The 15031-nt window shown below is 33.0% G+C and overlaps 1 protein-coding gene across 6 annotated transcripts in view; it reads left to right on the top strand.

The window, feature by feature from the left end:
- CAPS2 (calcyphosine 2) overlaps positions 1 to 13041 on the top strand; it is a 128839-nt gene extending 115798 nt beyond the window's left edge. For all 6 annotated transcript variants that reach the window (XM_063646509.1, XM_054443018.2, XM_063646508.1 and 3 more), the window contains 3 exons: positions 3953 to 4072; positions 6694 to 6790; positions 9972 to 13041. In XM_063646509.1, the coding sequence (XP_063502579.1) occupies positions 3953 to 4072; positions 6694 to 6790; positions 9972 to 10147 (393 nt within the window). In that variant the 3' untranslated portion in view covers positions 10148 to 13041. The remainder of the gene's footprint in view (positions 1 to 3952; positions 4073 to 6693; positions 6791 to 9971) is intronic.
- The last annotated feature ends 1990 nt before the right edge of the window (positions 13042 to 15031 follow it).

Genomic DNA, 15031 nt, shown 5'->3' with positions numbered 1-15031 from the left:
CTACTAGATCTTTGCATACTGGGTTTTCTTAGCATTCAGGCCACAGCTTTCTCTGTCAAGAGCATTACCATGACACTTCTGTCTAAAGGAGCACTCCCATCTGATCCTTGGTCTTTTCTATACCAATTTCTCATTTTATTTTTTTTTCATGCCACTTTGTAAGTATTTTCTGGCTCTGCCTGCCAGTAGATCATTAAGTCTCATCAGGGTGGGGACCGGAGTGTTTTTGTGTTCCTGCTCTTTTGTTAACATCTGAAATAGAACCCAGCATATGGAAAGTTAAGTAGATAATGCATTAGTTTGAATGGATAAATTTATGGAAGGAAGGAAAAGAGAAGAATGGAGAGAAATGTCTGGTACATTAAAGTCTTGCATGTCATGCTAAGAAGGTTGGATTTTATTCTAAAAGCATATGAATCACATTTGTCTCAAGGATTTCAGATAAAGGATCTCTTGCATTGTTCTCTTTTGCTTCAAATGATCTTGTCACAAGATGTGTATTTTGTAGAAAGAACACTGTAAATTGAACTTAGGACATTTAGGTTCAAGTTCCAGCTTTACTATTTGAACTGTATGATCTTGGACCAGTCTTTTAACTTTTTTGATTGGGGGGCTCTCCCTGAGCAATCCAGAGGTAATTGCTATAGTTAGAGTTGCTTGGAAGCTCAAATAAGGAAATTACATGGGAATCTGCCATATCAGCTGTACAATTCTGTGCCAATATCATGTTGCCTAACATTGTTCTGACATACCCATCTTTTTGGTTTTTATGATGTTTAATCTTTTGCCCACCTAGTGATACATGCTAGGGATCATCTAACTTCCCCTCTTCGTTTTGTAGATTAAAACAACAACAACAATAGCAAAACAGCAATAGGAAATTAGAAAGCCTTGATGTCTTTGCTTACAATCACATGAGTGTGAATAGAAAAAGAATACAAACTGTTTCCTCTGCTTTCACACAGTAATAATCAACACAGAATACTTCTGCAACCAAATGCATGTGGGGGTTCCACCCATACCAAGCTGTAGAAACCCAGTGGATAGCCTCTAATTCAATTGAATTCTGACATTATCTGCCTGGAGGTAGCCTCAGATCCCACAGGGTGAGATCTCAGTTCTACAAGACAACCCCTGCCCCCAACACACTCTGCATAGAGCACCGGTCACAAGCTTGGGTCCCTGGAACTTGTGATCAACTAATTTCAAGTTGGGGGTTCCCACCACCCCCTCCTTGGGTTCAATTAATTTGCTGGAGCAGCTCACAAAACTCAGGAAAACTTATATTTACTGGTTTACTCTAATGGATATTACAAAGGATACAGATGAAGAGATGAATACGCAGGGTATCGGGAAAAGAGTGCAGAGCTTTCATGCCCTCCCTGGGTGCCACCCTCCAGGAACCTCCACAAGCTTAGCTACCCAGAAGCTCCCTGAACCCTGTCTTCTTGGTTTTTCTATGGAGACTACATTGGATAGACATGACTGATACATGCACAACTGTGTAGAAATGTGATGGGACAAAAGTGTATGACCTAATACTGATAGACTGAAGGAAGAAACCCAGCAAGGAATGCCTGTTCTGACTCTTCTTGGCCTCTGAGCAGCATTCCTTCCTCCATGGTGGGGGCAGGACCCCTTCTGAAATGGGGGTCTTATGGCCTACAATTAGACAAGGGAGGTCAGAGAATATTTTATGGCCAGCTCCAACACAGAAAGGCAGGAGACGATTCCTGCCTTGAAGAGGGAAAGGAGCTTAAGGTGAAAGAAGGGCAGGAGAAGGTCAGAGAGAGAGAGAGAGAGAGAGATTCCATTTTCTGAGGCCTAAAGTGCCCAACCATTATAATAAAAGATTGTAACAAGAACAAGGAAGGGCAATGGGAATTATGAACTGGTCCTATGGATGAAAACATATATATAATATATATATGTATATATATGTGTGTGTTTGTGTGTGTGTGCTTGTGTGTGTGTATGTGTTTATAAAATCACACACAAGTAATAGCTGATATAGGACTAGAATGCAGAAAATACGTTCCCGTCTAGTACTTTTTCTGTATCATAACAATACTTCCCTTTTTGATTAATTTGCTAAATTGTTATGATTAGATCTAGGAACAAAAACTACAGTAATTATATAAGACTTCTAACATAGAGGGAACATATTATGAAAATATGAGCATGCTTCCTCCTTTTCTCATATATTTTAATATTTTATATTTTTTCTGTAATATCACTGTAAACTGCTCATACAATGATAAGCGTATACAAACAGCTCGAGAAGAAGAACTTAAGAATCACTAATCTAGGTCTAATTTTGAAACAAGAATGTTTGTGGGAAGGCATAGTCAGCCATTCTCCCTGATTTGAGATTAAAAAAATTGATATGTGCCCTAAAAAGCCTAATTTATATAGAGATACTATCAGAGATTTCCTTCAGCTTTTTTTAATGTAATTATTTTCCATTGTGTACCATATCTTTGAAAGAAAGAGTATATATATGTATATCTCTTAAGTATATATAAATATAAATATGTATTTCTTGTTGTTGACAACTATGTTAAATTACTCAATTCTTGAAAATTATTTCTTTTAAGCTTTAAGAAGTATCTTTCAATTCTAGTAATCCATGAATTGGATGAGCAAATTGGTCTTCTCCTGTACATATTACTCATGATTTTAAAGGTCAAGCTCATCTTCAGTTTAACTGCACAGACACTTAAAGTCTGCATAATGTGAAGTACATTATGATAGACAAAGATGTATGGGGTTGTTGAGAATTGAGGGAAGGCAGGCATCTTTAGATTTTGTTTTTCTAGTTAAAGTTTCATTTGAAAAAAATAGGAGGGAGTGGAAAATGATGTTTTTTGAGTACCTATTATTTGCCAAGCACTTGTTAGGTATTTTATCTACATTCACATTTAAAGCTAACAACTTGATTAAAACATTGAAAAAATATATTTACTTGAGTTTGAGAAAATGATGCTGTAATTTCTTTGTTGTAAGGAAAACTGTGTTAGAACTTTCTATTAAATAGTGCATTTGCTGAAGAAGTAAATGGTAATGGTAAAGTGAATAAACTTGCATAAGGGATTTATTCAAAATTATACCTTTCAGTGTAAATTATAGAATAATATTAGAGTCATTCAAATCTATATTTTTAAGCATGAAGACTAGCAGAAATATAATTAGTGGTTATAATGCCATTGGAAGCACTCCAGGACCGGATGTGACTTTTGAATTAACACAGATATAATACATTAAAAGTATTTAAATGTTCAAAACTGAGTAAATGGTAACCACACATACACAGACACACACATCTATCTATATATCTACAGGTGGATAGATGTATAGATATAGAAATAAATTAAAGTTGAAAAGATAAATTTGTTACCAGAGCATGGGGAGAGGGGTGGTATACAGGAAAATGGAAAATTGGTCAAAAGGTACAAGTTTTCATTACGCAGTGGATTAAGTTCTGGGTGATCTATTGCACAGCATGGTAACTATAGTTTATAATAATGTATATTTCAAAATACCTAAAAGGGAGGATTTTAAGTGTTCTCATCACAAAGAAATGATAAATATTTAAGATGATAGGTACGATTGTATTATTCTACAATGTACACATGTATTGAAATATCATATTGTGCCCTATCACTATGTACAATTATTATTTGTCCATCAAAAATAAAACTTAAAAAAGATAAATTTGTGAGCTATTGCCACTCATAAATGGCTCCTAACTTTACAGAACCATTCACCACAGGTTCCTCTAAATCACTTTTTTAGTGGCTTTGATTGGATATTTATGTAGCTTCTTCAATTTTCTTATTAAATGAGTTGTCATATCTAGGACTACAGAAGATGTAACAAAATACAACTAAGATGATTTTGCTGTGATGATATGTAATTTAAAAATGCAACAGTTATCTCTGTTTATTTCTAGGATTTTGAGTCTGCATGGCTAATTCTGAATGACAATGGCAATGGCAAGGTTGATTATGGAGAATTCAAACGTGGTATTATTGGTGAAATGAATGAATACAGGAAATCATATGTTCGAAAGGTAACTTTGTTAAGTAATCTTTCAAATTGTTATTTTTAATAGATTGTTAGGTTCAGTATTTTAAAACTTTAATGAATTACCATTTAAAATGTTTTAAATCTATTTACTTATAACATATGTTGGGTTTAGTAAAACAGAAAACAGGTCCATATGCATACAAATCGACCCCGAATGAAGCAAAATAACTTGTGTATATATTTTAAAAAAATACTATGAAAGGAAAATAAAATTTGAAATCAAATTTTGGTTAAAAAATTACTAGCTCCGTAAGTTGTTGCCTCCATAAATGACTAGCTACGTGAATATATGTATTATAAAATATTCCTAAGTCTCAGTTTCCTATCTCATAGAGTTGGTGTAAAGATTGAATAAGATAATGCATATACCATTCTTAGCATTGTGGCTGTTCCAGTGTCAGTACTCCAGAAATTTTGTTTTAGGATGATGACTAAAAAATATTTCTGTGGTCTTTAGAATATGCATGATAAATATTAACTTGTAAATTAAGATAATCATGTTAAATTGGAATTAAAAACAGGAGTACTGACTTTAATAGGAAGCTATGTATTACTTGGATTTTGGTAGCCATTTTTTTAGAGCATATTTTGAGAAATGTAGTTATCTTTTTTCTTTTGCATATGTAATTAATATTGAAACAAAGCTATTCTGTATAATGTAAATAACTATATAAATCCCAAATAGAGAAATTAGTCTCTACCTTTACTGGGTAAGAGACATAGTAAAAACCTTAAATTAGACAAATTCACCACATAATATTTATAAATGTGTACTTATTCGTACTTTCCATGTCCTTCCTGGTGATAGGTTTGAGAATCTGGTATAGAAATTGGAGGCTTGTCTCTTTCATAAATCTTGGTAATGGGAATAGAGGGCAAGAGAAGTGTTATGCAGTTCTGTATTAGTTTGCTTGGGCTGCCATAACAAAATACCACAGACTAGGTGACTGAAATAATAGAAATTTATTGTCTCATAGCTCTGGAGGTTAGAAGTTCACAAACAAGGTGTCAGCAGGTTTGGTTTCCTCTGAGGCGTCTCTCCTTAGCTTGCAGATGGCTGCCTGTTCTCTGTGTCCTCACATGGTCTTCCCTTTGTCTGTGTTGTGTCCTACTATCTTTTATTTATTTATTTTTTTGAGGTGGAGTCTTGCTCTGTTGCCCAGGCTGGAGGGCAGTGGTGTGATCTTGGTTCACTGCAATCTCCACCTTCTGCGTTCAAGTGATTCTCCTGTCTCAGCCTCCCAAGTAGCTGGGATTACAGGCACGCACCATGATGCCTGCTAATTTTTGTATTTTTAGTAGAGACAGGGTTTCGCCATGTTGGCCAAGCTGGTCTTGAACTCCTGACCTCAGGTGATCCACCCACCTCAGCTTCCCAAAGTGCTGGGATTACAGGCGTGAGCCACCGTGCCTGGCCCTACTGCCTTCTTATAAGGAGACACCAGTCATATTGGATAAGGGGCCACCCTAATGATTTCATTTTAACTTAACTATCCCTTTAAAGGCCCTACCTTCAAATACAGTCATATTCTGAGCTACTGGGGATTGGGTTCAACATATGAATTTTGGAGAAACACAAGTCAGTTTACAACAGCTTCCATATTTCTGTGAATGCAATATTGTGAATAACCAGACTTGATTCTAGTTTTGACCCCACTACGAATATAGAATGTTGCTTTGGGTAGCTTGTGTCTTTCTAAGTAGTGAATACTCTTCCCAATGAAATATTTCATGATATCTTATGATAGAGCTACATTGAATTAGAGGAACAATAGCACAACTACGTTTTAAAAAGTGTATTAAATTTCAAGAAATAGAGTAACGTAACTCATTTAAAAGGTATTTCACTATTTCATTGATTTTAGGGAGGAAATATTTGCAAATTCACTTCTTGAGTTAAAATATTCGTCTTGGCAATCTCTTTTGGCCATTTATGCGTTTCATATGAATCCTAGAGATGGAAGTTACCTGAGAGGTCTTTTACCCATCTCTTCAGTTTTCAGGGGAGAGAGACCATGGAAATAGAGGTCAGGTTACTTTCTCAAAGTCAGGATGCTAGAAAGTGGTAGAACTTTCTAATTGAGTACAGATTTCCTAATATCTTGCTTCACTATCTTTCCTCCTGTATTTATAATTGTTCTTTCATATATCAGTATAGTACTTTTAAAATGTCTTGTTTATAGCTCAGAAATAACCTACTGTAAAATATAATATTAGATTCCTATGTCTAATAATTTTACTTAAAAAATAACATTTGTCAGGCCGGGCATGGTGGCTCATGCCTGTAATCCCAGTACTTTGGGAGGCCGAGGCGGGTGGATCAGCTGGGGTTAGGAATTTGAGATCAGCCTGACCAACATGGCGAAACCCCGTCTCTACTAAAAATACAAAAAATAGCTGGGCATGGTGGCGGGCGCCTATAGTTCCAGCTACTCGGTAGGCTGAGGCAGGAGAATCACTTGAACCTGGGAGGCGGAGATTGCAGTGAGCTGAGATCACGCCATTGCACTCCAGCCTGGGTGGCAGAGCGAGACTCTGTCTCAAAACAAAGCAAAATAAAACAACCAACCAACAAACTAATAATAATAATATTTGTCTGTTTAGGCCTTTATGAAACTGGATGTCAATAAAAGTGGCAGTGTGCCTATTATAAACATAAGAAAATGTTACTGTGCAAAGAAGCATTCTCAAGTAATTTCAGGTAATTATTCGGAGTTAAAATGCATTGGATTTTGAAAATGTTACTTAATAAAGATAATATCTTTATATTAATTTAAACCTTAGACTGAGGCCATTAGGGAGGAAATAAACTATTTTTTTGAGCCGGAAACTTAGGAATTATTTGCCTTTCTTCATTTAAAAATTCTTAGGTCTATTGCCCATACTCATTTGATTATTTGATATTTATTATCAATATAGAACTCATTTCCTACTTGGGAGATAGTAAGGGATTTAAGTTAAAAAGAATGAAATAGGTTTAGAAAATAGATAAATACATATGCAGGTTCTCAGAGTTATTTTTACTATATCTGCTTATATAGTTATCCATACTTAAGGATTTAAGCAGAATGAGGGGGTGTCTTTCTCTAGGGATGGAGCTATACGTAGAATGAACATACATATGTCTATCAGAATTTGAGGATATTGTAAATTCCCTAAAGTAACTGTAGAGATTTATATCCTACTATATTTTTTCTAACTTTTTTACATAATTGTTTTATAAGTGCATGCTTTTTATAAAGAAAGCATTTGACCACCACAACTCTCCTCTTTACATTTCCTTCCATAGAAGTCAAAATTAGCATTTAGCATATATATATTTCAGTTAATACATTATGAATTTTACTTACTCTATGAATCTTCATGGCTATGTGCATACTATGAATATTTAATACTTTTTGAAGTTTTTTTGACATGAAAGGTGCACTGAAGATAATGTTATATAATTTGCTTTTTACACTCACAAGTATGTTTTGGAGTTCTTTATATGTTAATCCACATTGAGCCACCTTATTTTTTATCTTGCAGTATAATTATTCTTTTTATGAATCAGTATATTATCATTTACCTAGCCATTCTTTTATTGTTAGATTTTAAGTTCTAATTACTGATCAACAACTAATGAAGCAATAAATGCGCTTATTTGTGACTCTTCAGGCCTGTTTTCTACCACTTCCCTGGAGTGATATTAATACCTAGAATTACTGGGATGTCTGCATTTAAAATTTTAAGTGATACTTCCAAATTACATTGTAAAATGACTATATTAAATTATATAGCCATTTGTTGAAGCGTTCTTTTCCTCCACAACTTTGCCAAAAAATTTCACTTTGCCAATCTGATAGGTTAAAAAAAACCCATTTTACTTGGAGTTCCTTCATTACTAGGGAGGTTAAACCTACATTTGTATATTTATTGATTGTCCATCTTTAAGGAATATTTATTGACAATATTTTATGAATAATTTCTTTTCAACGTAAGTTAATTCTGTACTGCTAAATACTATAGAATACTATTATTTTTAGAATTTTATTCCTTACTATTAAAAGAGATACACTGTAATTACTTTGGTTTCTTGTCATCATTAACTCTCATATATGGTTAATTTATTACTTTTAAGTATGAAATGAAAAACATGAGATTTGGTTATGAAGATTAAAACTAATCATCACTGGATTCCAAATTTCTAATTATCTATTTCTTGTTGAAATAGTTTGATTTGCTTATTCATAACATTAAATAAACTACAGCTACTCTATGAGAATTTTTAGTGTATGTTTAATTGTTGCTAGTGTATTTTTTTCCTTTAAACACATCATTATCTGTTTCTTTCTCTTAATTAGTCATACTAAATATAAGAACAAAATAGTTTAATAGTTTTTTTTCTTTCTCTTTTCTCATCTAATAATATTAATTAGGTTTTTAAAATAGCTTCAGTTTTATTATGTGTCATGGAATTTTTGATGAGGGTTTTATTTTTGTTGTTGTTGGGAAAGCCTTTTTTGGTTTCAAAAATTCCATAATTTGTCTTTGCGTTCATATTAAGAATGACAACAGGCAAGCTAAATATTCCTAAATAGAAGAAAACTTGTCACTGTATTTCAAAGAAGAACAAAAGTACCCCTATTATTATTTATTATTGCAAATTATAATCTGTTCCATACATGCCCACCTCTGGGATATAGTTTGTTCACAATTTACAATTAATTTTAAGGTAAGGCTCTTATACCACATACAATTTAATTTTAACTATAGAAAATATTCCTTCTTAAATTTGCTTAAGTAATCTATTAGATAAAAGTATTTTAAGGTTTAATAGAAATGGGATATCCCAAATGTATTTCTGTATAATAGTTTTAGAAATATAACATTTTTTGCTGTAAATATTTTCTGGTCTCCGAGAGGACTGAAAAAAATTTAGTTATAGGTGGTAGGAGGTAGATATTTCCTGGGTGAGGGATATAAAGGAGGTATGAAATTCTTCGCTATTTGAAATATAAATTTGAGTGAAAAATGTTTCCTCAGAAAAATGTTAAAACTCCTCTGTTTAAAAGTATGGCTGGTAAACAAAGAGGGAAATTTCTACCAAAATTTATGTTTTCATATAGTTTGGATCTTGATTAATTTTTAGCCTCGACTAACATTCAGTTAAAACTTCATTTTATTATTTTATATTACTATCTCTACGTAGCACCATTATTCAGTCTTTTTACATTCAACTTGTATTTTATAAAATAATCACTTTTTCTCTATTTCTTGTGTATGTTTTTAAAAGAAAGCAAACTTCTTAATATTCAAAGTAGATTTCATTCCTTTAGTTTGAAAGACCCTTTGCAATACATTGTTGTCTAAGTCCATTAGAGAACCTCTGGTTTGAGGGAAAAAAAATTATCTCTCACCTTAATTTTGTCCACCCCATTAGACAAACGGTTTGAGTAGTATTCCCATCTAAGCCTGTTACTTAAAACATAACCTGACTTTAAAACGTTTTAGAGGGTCACATAGAAATTTTTGACCCTTTTTCTACTATTGTATATGGGCCTCTGTTTATTCTCTTTTCAGTGTTATCTGACCAGTCACTATAGCTTCCTTTCGTCTTTGAATTCCTCTGTTCTTTTTAAAAATTTATGATAAAAAAATTGTGTTCTACACTGGGATCCTGGAGATAGATCAGTGCAGGAGAGCAGGGGGCAGGGAAGGAGTGGCAAATCAAATGAGATGAAATAATTCCAGTTCATGTGTAAATAAATTGGCTGGTAGTTTGACAAAAGATTTCAAATTGTTGAAAGTATTTCATAAGATGATTAAGTATTCCTTTATCATCATCAGTCATTTCACTGAACTTTTCAGGAAACTGTTTCATACTCAGTACTATTTTACAGGCCATTCAACAGAGGAAGAAATCATATCATCCTTTCTGGAAACATTAAAAGTTGCCTGCAGCAAGTCTGATGAAGTGTCATATGGTGAATTTGAAGATTACTATGAAGGTTTAAGTATAGGAATAGTAGATGATGAAGATTTTGTTAACATCTTACGTACTCCATGGGGGATTTAGTCTTTAATAATACATATGTCATCAGCACTAAGCATTTTATTGGAGAGATGATTTCAATGTAAAGGATGATCAAACACTGGAATATATTTTCCTAGGACTTCCTTTATTCTGTTTTTTTTGTTTGTCTGTTTTGTTTTGTTTTTTTTTTTCTCAAAAACATTGAATCTGGAAAGAGAACTATCCAGAAAGATAGATGTAGGGGTGTGTGAGTGTTTGTGCATGTGTATGCCTGCTCACATGTCCATACATTTGTAAAGATGTCTTTTTGGTTTATTACTTATCTTGCGTATATTTTAGAGGTCATTTTTTATTAACTTCAATAGGAAAGATACATCTGCATCAAACATTATGGTAGCATCTATTTATTAACCAAGTTTCCTGTCCTTTCACATTGTTTTTTGCTACCTCTTCCTCAGAATATATTTGCCACCATTGTCAATTTGATAAATTAGAATTGGGCCCAAAGCCAGTGAAATAATTCAATGTGTTTTTAACACATGAAAATATTAAAGGATATGCAAGAGAAATTTTTCAAGCAGTGTGATTATAGATGTTTTCTGTATATAGAATATTTCGAATGATGGAGGTTTACCCCATGATGCTCATTTAAATACTGACTTGTCTTTTAAATCTGTCTTCTAAATTATGTACTGTTGTTAAATAGAGCACAATGTAGTTATTCTAATGTCCAGTTGTATTTGTTCTTTTATTCTGTTTTTTAACTGTAATCCTTTTTACCACCATACAATTGTTATTGAGCAATATGAAAGGGAAATGTTCTTTATTAAGATCAATACATTATCTTATTAAACAAAGATCCTAAAAGTATATTGTTGCATATATGAATCCAAGGAATAGTTCGGTAATTATTGCCTAAAATGTGAAAGCGTATTTTGTATCCTAAAGTGAATGTATGATATTCTAAACATCTGTTTTAGTATAACAAACAATTGAAACATTTCCTTCTAAATATATGTTATTTAATAGTTACATGTATTATAATCATTCTTTCTAAATTCTTTGCTAGTCATTTCTTCCTGGGAATACAGAGAAAAGAGACAACTTTATGAGTTGTTTTCAACTTCATAATTTTAAATTTTCTATGTTAATATAACATAAATTAGAAAAAATAAGTGATTCAAAATGAAAATATTTACTTTGTAGAATATGACTTTAGACATATCACTGTATCCACCTATACTTGGCAGCAACATGAGAAATGTGATACATGTGAACCCAACAAATTCAAAGTTGCACTTTTCAAGATGTGAGAAGGTACTAAAACTTAATACTAAAACATGAGAGGGAAAATATGTGTAAACCTCTTAGTGCTATTTTCACTGGCTAAATTCTTCATTTCTTGATTTTTTAAAAAAATAGGTTATTAAAATTAAAACAATATGCTAGAAGACATTTTGGCAGAAATAAGTCTATAACACTATTTTTGTCACATATCTTTTTCTTGGAAAAATTTATCCAACTATAGACATCTTAAACCCTACAAATTGTTCTTGTTAAAAATGACTAATACTGGGGGTGCTCAATATGCATATAGTGTTTTTCATTGATAATTTTTATTTAGTTCTTAAGAAACCTGTTCTTAATGTTGGCATGTCACATTTTTCTGTTACTATAATCAGAAAATGTATAGTCTGTTATACTGTAAAAAAAAAAAAAAAGGGAAGCTACTTTTGGAATGTAACGTGTTAACATGACAGCATACTCTTAGTATTAATCTTAATATTCCTAACATAAGCATTCACATGTGGTTATTTGTAGGAAATAGCTCTATTTATGAGATTTTTTTGGTGTATTTTGTTAGAATTGGTGACACAGTAAATCATTCTGCTTTTGGATTTGCCTCACTGCCTGCCTTCTTCTTTGATTTTGGTATAGTAAAATCTGTTATTTAGTATTAAACTTAAAGAGCATTTAAGAGAAGTGACATTTCATACATCCACAACACAACTGACTTTTGAAATCCTATGCTTAATAGTCTTTGTAATTCTAAAAGACCTTTTGAAAATGTTAAAATATTAAATTATATGTTGTAATGCTGTTATATGAATTTTATAGTTATGCATATTTTATAGATCTCTATGTCTTTGTAAGTTACTTGCTTGTATGCTATATAATTGCTTTCTCAGTTAACCATACTGTTTATGGAATTGTATATACTGATTTTTCTGTTTTTATATTTTAAAAATAAAAGTTGAGAATTTTAAGGAAAAACATTTTATTAAAAAGACAAGGTATATTATATAAGAATTTTAAGATAACTTTTAATGGAAAGGACATACATATTTGCATGATGGAGCAATCACATTATAGTTAAAAATGTATGTCCCTGTTTTAAATTTTATAGTATATACATATATGTGCTAATGAACCAGTGACTCTGCATAGAGGCAGTCACTTAGAGTAATTAATAATCTTGATACAGCTGTAGATCATATCTTATTTTACATATTACTTTTGGCTGCCAGTTTAAGTTGTTTGTTATCAAGTATTTCAGGAGAGAATTGTGTACATTAGGCTATGTTTACTGCAGATTATGTAACATGGTTTTATGAGATTATAGTTTGTAGTGCTTGCAGATATAAAACATGTACCCTGATAAACTATAATCACTACTAGGTTGACCAGCAAGGACAAACATGAAAGTGCTTAAAAAAAAGAAAGTGCTTAAAAAAAAAGAAATAGAAGGTAATGCATGTATAAAATAAGCCAAGCAAGAGAAGAGCAAAGAGAATCTGCAGGGTGGACATGGATGTATTCGTTTCTGATCATGAGAAGAAGCTCTTGTCATATCCTTCCATTTTTATTTTAAAGTTCTATAAACTTCTGAGGTAAACTGATTTCTTGGATGTACTTAATAAAGAATAAATGCTTCATATTGGAGCGACTGTGCACTTAATCATTATTTATTCTGCCAGTCAGTTGTTTGTACAGGGTGAGTGGCACTACCCTTGCAGTAGGCCAAGGCTCTGAGATATTCTAGATTTTTCTCACAGTCTCTATTATCCACTCAGTCTCAGGTGCTATTGATTCTTCCGTTGGTTCTTTAAATCTCTCTCGTTCACTGTTTTCAATGCTTATGCCTCAGTTCAAATTCTTACCACTTCTCATGTGTACTCCCCCTCATCAACTCTGCCTCCTTCTCAATCCTGTTTGAACCCATTGATGTTGGAATGCCCTTTTACAATATACATTACTTCCTGAATAAAATTCTTCCCTGATACCTCATATCTCTCAGAAAAGTTCAAGCTCTGACCTTAACACATAAAACCTAAAAGATCTGGTTTTCTTAAGCTCATCTCCCTATGCTCAGCTCACTCCCCACATTCTTCCAGTCATTCTGAACTATGTATCAGCTTTTAAAATGGATTGTGAGATTTCCAACCTCTGTGCTTTCATATCTGTTCTGCTACTTTTATCCAAAATTATTTTCTGCACTTAGTGCATTAAATTAATTCATACTGATCTTCAAATACTACCTTAAGAATAATGTCTTCTGAAAAGTTAAATCAGACAAACTCTTGAATCTGATATATTGGGATCCCATTGGCACCCTGGGTGTACCTTTAACATTCATCACTTTCTGCTGTACTCATAACTCTGCTTGTGTTTCTCTCACTAGACTGTAAACTTCTTGAAGGTAAGAACAATATCTTATTCAGCTTTGTGATCCTGGTGGGTGTCTAGCAGTGTCTGACATGGGGTAGGCGTTAAATCAATTATTAGTCAGCTGGGTAAATGTGTGATTTATTGAGCAGAAATTGTCAGAGTTCTTGTTTTGGAGCACTTTTGCATCAAAACACTTTAGTAGACTCCACGTAAATAGTATGAACATTCAATTCTGTGCAAAATTCACCTATGGAAGCTGTAAGTTACCCTAATAATGCACAGAATGCCTGTTCTAGCTGGCCACTTTTCCACAAAGCCTCACTGCTTAGGGGCTACTATATTCACTTCCATTTTTTGGAACTTGGTCAACATCTGATACCTAGCTAATTAGGCTTCTAAGCATAATTAATTCCATCCATGAAAATAGTGTGCTCTTAGAGCCTTAAAGGAATCTTGGTCCACCCATGGATTAGAAAGACTTCTGGTTGTTTGACTGATAATAAAGTAAGCAGATCCTGTCCTGTAATGTAGCTGCTACTTCCTTGGTGAACCTTTCATGCAGAGTGATGGTTGAAGTCTCTAAAGGACAAACTGCTGGGATTGCATTGATTTTACAGAAGAGGTTGTGTAAACTTTTTTGGCCTCTTTGCTAAGAAATGTTTGTTTAACAAATGTTTATGTGGCAGAACTTACTCTCAAATGTATGTTATTACAAACTAGAAGTAAGGGATGGGGTAGCTAATTTCCACCTACCTCAAAGACTTTTTTGCAGAGAGGGCCATGGTTACCTACCAAAAGGAACCTATTACTTGTGCATGGCTTAATTGGCTTAAGTCACTTCATAGCTGCAGTTCTCTGTTAGACACTATAGTATGCATCACAGACCCAAAAATGGCATGGCATTTAGGCATATACAGTGCCTAAAATAGTAAAGTTAAAGATTCAAATACCAGAAGTCCATAATTGATACAACTTGGGCATAAACTAGGTGCAGCAGAGCATTTAAGGCCTGCATATGTCATCCTAGGGGAGTAATAATAATTCACTATTCTGAAAACATATGATTTATTAAGGTATTATTGAAATGGAATGAAAGTATTTTAATATAAAATACTGAAATGGTAAAGGATTTTGGAGATTTGATTGTATAAATTGTGAAAATGTACTAATGGATATACATTTTCAGATTTCTGTCTTTAATCTTATATAAGCTGATTTGTATAATTTTTGGATATCCAAGCAAAATAAAGTCATTTG

The sequence above is a fragment of the Pongo pygmaeus genome, chromosome 10 (assembly GCF_028885625.2).
Source record: "Pongo pygmaeus isolate AG05252 chromosome 10, NHGRI_mPonPyg2-v2.0_pri, whole genome shotgun sequence".
Classification (NCBI taxonomy): domain Eukaryota; kingdom Metazoa; phylum Chordata; class Mammalia; order Primates; family Hominidae; genus Pongo; species Pongo pygmaeus.
This window is presented reverse-complemented; position numbering and strand designations above follow the sequence as displayed.